Below are 7566 nucleotides of genomic sequence, written 5' to 3' on the forward strand. Positions count from 1 at the left end.
AGTTAAAATGTACAACAGAACAGTGCGTAGCCTAGCATGTAGTGAGGAGAGAGGGGGAGAAATCCTGTATTTTATAGCCTAGGTGCTTTTCAAGATGCACTTAAAGCAGCTAAGTACATTTTCCCTGAAGCTGAAGTACTGAAGTTCTGGAGGTGAAAGATGATTTCCTGGAAAAAATATTTACCTGGAACACTGCTAAGACTCTATCAAGGTTGTCCTCATCCTTTCCGGTAAGAAGAAACTCAGCTTTCTCTAATGAACAGGTGGCCACGGTGCTACCGTAGGTGGCAACACACAAAACCAAAGACAAGACTGGTATCGGCTGGAAGGTGGGGAGAAGTGGGAACAGGACCCTGGAGACAACCTGTCCAGTAAGGAACCTAACGTGTGTGTGGCACTTGTAAGAAAACAGAAGCTTCTTAGAATTGGGTATTTTCCCCAAGATTTTCTCAAAATAGAAATCGAGAATGGGAGGACAGATTTTTAACTTGCCACTTATAGAAGTGTACAATTCTCAGTGCAGAAGTCCACGTGCCTGGACTTCAGGGGCTGAGCAGTACTTTTCCATCTAATCGTATCTCCATCATCTCATGGTCTGTGTTCTGCCCTCTGACTTGTGACAGGGTGTGAAGCCACTAAAATCTTGAGCCTTCTCTTTCCCAATCTCTTATTGTGTACTTATCTTTGTATGTTTAACATTCATTATTCTATTGAGACTGTATCATATTGGGAACATAGCTTATATTGCTAAAGGACAAAATGATCTGAGAGTGAATAGGACCTAGATTCTGTAGAGGTGTTTTCCTTTTCCTTGCTGTCTCTGTTCTCCCCATCCCAGCTGGGGCCCTAAGACGGTACGAGGCACACGGGAAGTCCTCCTTACACAGTTCTGTGAATAAATACATACCCTGGGATTTTACTTGAGAAGTGCTTACCCTTGCATCAAATTGCAGTGGCATCGAACTACCAACCTTGGAGGGGATGATTAGAAACAAATAACATAGACCACCAACGGTAATCTGATACAAAGCTGAATTTATTTGCTTGCCTAGGAGGAGACTGCCCCATTACTCAACCACAAGCTCAGCTATGTCTCCGTGTAGTACAGCTGAACCTTGAACAACATAGATTTGAACTGTGCAGGTCCATTATATGCATATTTTTTCCATAGATAAGTACTGGGCTGTAAATGTACTTACTCATCCTTATAATTTTCTTAATAGCATTATTTCTCTAGCTTACTTTATTGTAAGAATACAGTCTATAACGCATATAACGTACAAAATATATTACTCGACTGTTTAAGTGAGCGGTAAGGTGTTTGGTCAACAGTAGGCTATTAGGGATTAAGTTTTTGGTTACGCAAAAGCTACACACAGATTTTTGACTTCGTGGGGAATCGGCGCCCCTAACCCCCACCCGGTTCAAGGGTCACCAGTACAAAAAAAGGGCCAGATAGAGGGCAAAAGGAAACAAGTACATCGAATCAGGTGAGATTCTGAGCACGGGCGTCTAGCTGGTTCCCAAGGCCTAGCACACACTCTCCTGAGCAAGTTCACTTCTTCAAAGCGCAGCCACCACACCCAAAGATGTCCACGATGGGTTACACAAAGCTCTCATGGGCTCCCTGTCCCTCACGTGGCACATCTGACTTGTTTGCTTGAAGTTGGCCAAAATCCTCCGTCGCCAGGATCCGTAGCACATTAGCACAGCCGGGTCGATCACGTGGGAGTCACTCACCGGTTACCCGCCTTTTCACTCATCTCTTTTGGAACTGCCAGGCCACATTTCCCTTCTTTCTTAGGGCAAGAGGCAGGGACACATGCGTGTGCACGTAGAAAACAAATTTTATGTGGACAGGTTGCCCTTTGGAAACGGCAAGGGAACAAAATAGACGAAGCTCCCAAACGCCAACGATCCTAGCAACGCCGTTCACAATGCCCAAAGGCTGGAAGCAACCTCCGTGTCCATCAGTGGATAACGGAGGAGCTAAATGCGGTCTATGCTGACAAGGGAATATTATTCAGCCATGAAAGAACGGACGAAGCCCGATCCGTGTCACACCGAAGAGGAACCTGGAACACTATGCCAAGTGAACGAGGCCAGACAAAAAAAGGTCACGTACCATTTGACTCCATCATTGGCAAGCATCTAGAACAGGAAAGTCCACAGACCAGAAAGCAGATTGGTGTTTCCGGGGCTGGGGGGAGGGGAGGACGGGACCCCCGTGCTTAGTGGCTACAGAGATTTCTCTGGGGTGATGAAGACGTTTTGGAAATAGAAGAGGTGGTCGCACAGCAACGTAAAGGCACTCAATGCCACGCGGCCGTAACTTTAAAATGGTTCCTTGTCGCTTCTGTGAATTACACCTCGATAAAAAGAAAGGCGAAAGAGAACGAACTTCGGGGATCTGCTGAGCCCCACTGACACAAGACAGAAGGAACAGACACGAGGGAGCAGGGGCTGCCGAACAAGTGCTGATCACCGGGAGGGGACAGGCAGGAATGGGTGGGGGGCCGGGGGGGTGGATTCCACCTCAGAAGTGACCAAGGTAGCAAACGCTTGAAAAGCAAACAAGCAAAACTCATTTTCAAATGTTTAGCTGTTCAATTTCTGCAAATAACCTGGAGTTCTAAAACAAGCAAATGATTTGATAGGGAGAAAGCAAAGACCTCCCACAAGTGCCTTTTCAGGCCCAGTGATTGTACCTGGAGGAGAAGGGCTGAGCTCAGCCTGTGGACCGCCCCCAACACGGGCGCCCCTGAGCCACTCTGCACGTTGGGAGGGCTCCCACATCCTCCATGTGAGCCTGACAAGCATCATCTTTTGGCAGTTTTCACAGTTTCTTTCAAAACTAATTCGTAAGGATTGCATTTAATACGCTGCACGCGAACCTTTCTGACACACACCAAACGATGTTCTTCTGAAAGGTGTTTCTCCTATTTAACAGGTCACTTCAGGGGCGCCCGGGTGGCGCAGTTGGTTAAGCACCCGACTTCGGCTCAGGTCATGACCTCACAGTTTGGGAGTTCAAGCCCCGCCGTCGGGCTTTGTGCTGACCGCTCAGGGCCTGGAGCCTGCTTCGGATTCTGTGTCTCCCTCTCTCTCGGACTCTCCCCCAACTCGTGCATTCTCTCTCTCTCAAAAATAGATAAACATTAATAGGTCAGTTCAGTACCGATTGTGTGCAGTGACACCATTAAATTTTTTTTTTTAACGTTCGCTCATTTTTTGAGAGAGACAGAGAGACGGGGGGCGGGGGGCGGGGAGCATGAGCAGGGGAGGGGCAGAGACAGAGGGAGACACAGAATCTGAAGCAGGCTCCAGGCTCCGAGCTCTCAGCACAGAGCCCAACGCGGGGCTCGAACTCACAAATCGCGAGATCATGACCTGAGCTGAAGCCAGACCCTTAACCGACTGAGCCACCCAGGCGCCCCATAAAAACCTATGGCCTTCCCGTCCACGCTACAACGCGTCAGGGGTGAGCCTTGACGGTGACGACGTTACGCTAAGTGAAGTAAGCCAGTCACAGAAGGACACCTCCTGTTCCACGAATGCACTTTATCCGAAGGCTCTAAAGCAGTCACACTCGCGGACACAGAAAATGATACCGTGCATGCCTGGGCTGGGGGACAGGGAAATGGGGAGCTGGTGCTTGACGGGGACAAGAGCGTCGCTTCTGCAGGATGAAAGCAATTCTAGAGACGCGCTGCGCAGCAGTGTGAATATACTGAGCACTACTGAACTGGGCACTTCGATCACTTTAAGCAAAACGATCCCAGTTTCTTAAATCACTGCCTTGTTTCTGTGCAAAACTCACGAGGTTGTGCTTCTGTACAGAGTTCGTACATCTAAAGGTAAGATGCTGACACGTTAAAAGAGCAAAAACCAAAAAACCCCAAACGAAGGAAAACCTCGGAGTTCACTTGGGCCGACGCTCTGGTGTTTTTAAAAAGAGAGGAAATGAGCGAGACTCAGGATCTGGGAGGGGAAGGCGGGCCTCTGTTCTTTTTACCTTCGGACTGGCTTGCGGCCCGCTGGCCCCAAGAAGGCTGAGCCGTCTGGGTGGCTACGGTTGTCACGGCCACCGGGTGCTGCAAGATTCTATGCTGTTGCGCCTGCTGCTGTGGCCACGGCTGCGAGGCAGGGGACAGCTGCAGCGTGTGCCGAGGGCCGCTCGGCCGGGCTCTTCCCTGGTTCTCTGCAGCACAGCCAAGCAGAGACAACACAGCTGCCTGGGGCTGCAGCAAACTCCCCTGTCCCTGTCCCTGTCCCCGGCCCCGGCCCCGGCCCCGGCCCCGGCCCCGTCCCTGTCCCAGGAGGTTCAGGACAACGGCCTGCTGAGCAGGTGAGGCCGTCTCTGGAGGGGCTGGGCCTCGGGCACCGGGACCCCGTGGCACTGGCTGCCAAGGACCAGAAGCGGAGGCTTGCTGAAGTTGTGCTTGTGGAATCAACTGATAGAGCCGCTGCTCTGGCTGCTGCTGGGCGTTCAAAGGGGGCGAACCTTGCGGAAGCTCCAGCAGAGTCACCGGCTTGAGGCCTGAAGCATTTTTTAAAAAAAACTGAACGCGGACTGGAGACGCAGCCTGTGCTGCAGTGCGCACTGCATTTGGTGGCCGAGCTCCCGAGGGCAGGCTGCCGGGCTGGATTCCCGCAGGATCTGTGGCCCCAGCGGTAGAGCCCTGCCCGGGGCTGGAACCCCTCGCCAAAGCCTGGGCTCCACAGACCGGGCCCGCCAGCTGGATGATGTTGGGGCCAGGGGACCGGGCCGTGACCTGGGTGGCCAGGCTTCTTTGTGATGAGCCGGTAGTGGGTAGGGTGGCCGCGGGAAGCATGCTAACTTGAGTCACCTGTTTCGCAGAGGGCTTCTGGGAGCCGGCCCTGACTGGGGGGGCCAGGGTTGTCTGTGATGAGCCGGCGGTGGACGGTGTGGCTGCAGGAAGCGGGCTAACTCGAGTGGCTCCCGCAGAGGACTGCTGGGAGTTGGCCGTGACCGGGGGGGCCAGGGTTGTCTGTGATGAGCCGGCGGTGGACAGTGTGGCTGCAGGAAGCAGGCTAACTCGAATCACTCTCACAGGGGATTGCTGGGAGTTGGCCGTGACCGGGGGGGCCAGGGTTGTCTGTGATGAGCCGGCGGTGGACAGTGTGGCTGCAGGAAGCAGGCTACCTCGAGTCGCTCCCGCAGAGGACTGCTGGGAGTTGGCCGTGACCGGGGCGGCCAGGGTTGTCTGTGATGAGCCGGTAGTGGAGAGGGTGGCCGTGGGAAGCATGCTACCTTGAGTCACCTGTTTCACAGAGGGCTTCTGGGAGCTGGCCGTGACCGGGGGGGCCAGGGTTGTCTGTGATGAGCTGGCGGTGGACGGTGTGGCCGCAGGAAGCGGGCTAACCCGAATCACTCTCACAGGGGATTGCTGGGAGTTGGCCGTGACCGGGGGGGCCAGGGTTGTCTGTGATGAGCCGGCGGTGGACAGTGTGGCCGCAGGAAGCGTGCTACCACGAGTCGCTCCCGCAGAGGACTGCTGGGAGTTGGCCGTGACTGGGGGGGCCAGGGTTCCTTGTGGCGAGCTGCTGCTGGACAGGGCGGCTGCGGGAAACATGCTCACTCGATTCACGTCCACAGACGAATTCTGGGAAAGACTCGGGGGCTGAGGAGCAGGAGCGGGAGCAGGAGCAGGAGCCGGAGATTTAAAGAAGCCGCTTGCCTCCACTGGGGTGAAACTGTTGCCTGACCGAGTCCCTCCTGAGCTCCAGGAAAGTCTGAAGCGTAGAGGTGGATGGCTGACTCCCTTTCCCAGGACTGAAGACCAAACCGACACCGTCTCAGGCTGTGCTGTTTCCTTCCCGGGAGGCGGCTGGCTGAGGCTGGCTGGGCCACTGGAGCCGTGTGACGCGGTGGCGGGACACTTGGCCTTGCGGTGGACCAAGACAGCTGACCGAATGGCTTCCGTCCCAGCATCCATCTTTGAGCCAGGCCGGACACTGTCTGGATGGTCGTCTGTGGAGGAGTGCGGAGGAGACCCCTGTCCCTCACGTCTGGCTTCTTTGCAGGGCCTTCTTCTTCCAGACAAAGGTGGGTCATTCGGCGGCTGCACGGAAGTCAGCTGCGCTGTCTGAGACTCACCGCCAGCTTCATAGCCCAATACGGAATCACCTTCTACCTTGTGGGCTGGCCAGGCCGTCGGTGGCGAGCCATCGTATCTGGCGGACTTCTTCCCCCTGGCGTATTTCTGCACGTCCACTCCGGAAGGTACGGCCAAGTCACAGGGTCTCTGTTTCCACATATCGACGCAGTTCCCCGCTTTAGAAATTTTGAGGTCGTGCTGCGGACCTGCTTGCCTTTCTCTGCTTTTCTTGCAAGAGGCCCATGCTCTCAGCTCAGGAGGAGGTGGACGATGAGACAGCTCCTGCTGCCGGTTCAGGGAGGGTGCAGAATACCTCTTGAAGCTCCTTTTCATGGGGCCAGTGTTCATCTTTTGCTTGTTATAGAGCAGCCTGTTTGCAGTGCAGGCTACTGATACAGAAGGATCAAGACACAGCGGTTCGGCCGTGGCTAAGATCAGCTGGCTCTCCAGCAAAAGCCTGTCTTCCTGGGTCCAGGTCTGGTCATCGCTGGTCATGGACTGCACGTCGCAGGCTAACGTCTGCATCGTTGGCCGCAGGAGAACATGCCTGCTCGTGTAGCCGGGAGGTTCCCGACTGCACTGCCGGTAGTCCCGTACCTGGGCTATGACACACCCAGAGTGAAAAAAGTTAACCTGAGATTTTTCCAGGAGATCCACCAGAGCAGGAGGTAATTGTTCAGCATCCAAGTATTCGAGCAACTCCCCTTCTTCGTAAGGCAGTCGAATGGCCTCCCAATAGGATCCATTTTCGCCCTCGAGCATCAGCGAATATCCCTCCTTTCCTGGGTATAGGTTGACCACTAAGCACGGCAATGACTCTCTCCTCAGGAGCTTCTCCAACAAGTTCACGTTGCTTCTTAATTCCTCCGTAGCCTCAGGCTCCTTCCCGCATTCTTCCACATACAGGTCATAAAGTTTTTCATCCAGAGATGCGCCCCCACTCGCTGAGCCTTTCCTTTTAGGAGGCCTCTGCTGGGCACTGGCAATGACATACTCCGCACGGTCCAGAGCTCGTTCTAAAGCCTGCTGCATCGTGGCACAACAGGGGCCCTAAAGAGAAGGGCAAGCGCAAGTGCAAGCGCCTTGAAGAGCCGGGTGAAGGTCCCGTCTTTCACGTGGAGGTAGAGGTAGAGTCTTGCAGACGCCGCCACTCCACAGTGCAGCCACCAGCCTAACTTCCAAATGGACGGCAAGAAACGCGCGCCGGGAAAGCACCGCACGACATACCTGCGATCTGGGCATCCAAAGCCAACAACACGTGTCGGAGCCGCCACCGCGCGGCTCTGGAGCGGCCGCGGGCTGGGCCGGAAGTGGATGTGAGCCCCCCGCCCTCCCCCCCGCTCTCCCCCCGCCCCCCAGCTCCCCCCTCCCTCCCGGCCGGAGCAGCCGACAATCCGCTCCTGCGCATGCGCGCTCCCTGCAGGCCGCAGGCGTCAGGCCTCAA

General features: G+C 54.8%; 1 protein-coding gene across 1 annotated transcript; it reads right to left on the minus strand.

The window, feature by feature from the left end:
- Positions 1–3463: 3463 nt before the first annotated feature.
- LOC122477027 (transcription factor SPT20 homolog) lies at positions 3464–7348 on the minus strand. Its single transcript, XM_043569960.1, has one exon. It carries the CDS (start codon positions 7152–7154, stop codon positions 3975–3977), a length of 3180 nt encoding a protein of 1059 aa, XP_043425895.1. The 5' UTR covers positions 7155–7348; the 3' UTR covers positions 3464–3974.
- Between the last annotated feature and the right edge of the window lie 218 nt (positions 7349–7566).

This window comes from Prionailurus bengalensis, chromosome X (genome assembly GCF_016509475.1).
Source record: "Prionailurus bengalensis isolate Pbe53 chromosome X, Fcat_Pben_1.1_paternal_pri, whole genome shotgun sequence".
Taxonomy (NCBI): domain Eukaryota; kingdom Metazoa; phylum Chordata; class Mammalia; order Carnivora; family Felidae; genus Prionailurus; species Prionailurus bengalensis.

What these genes read in the sequence shown, in the direction of transcription:
- LOC122477027 (XM_043569960.1), bottom strand. Translation starts at nt 7,154, where the DNA reads ATGCAGCAGGCTTTAGAACGAGCTCTGGACCGTGCGGAGTATGTCATT.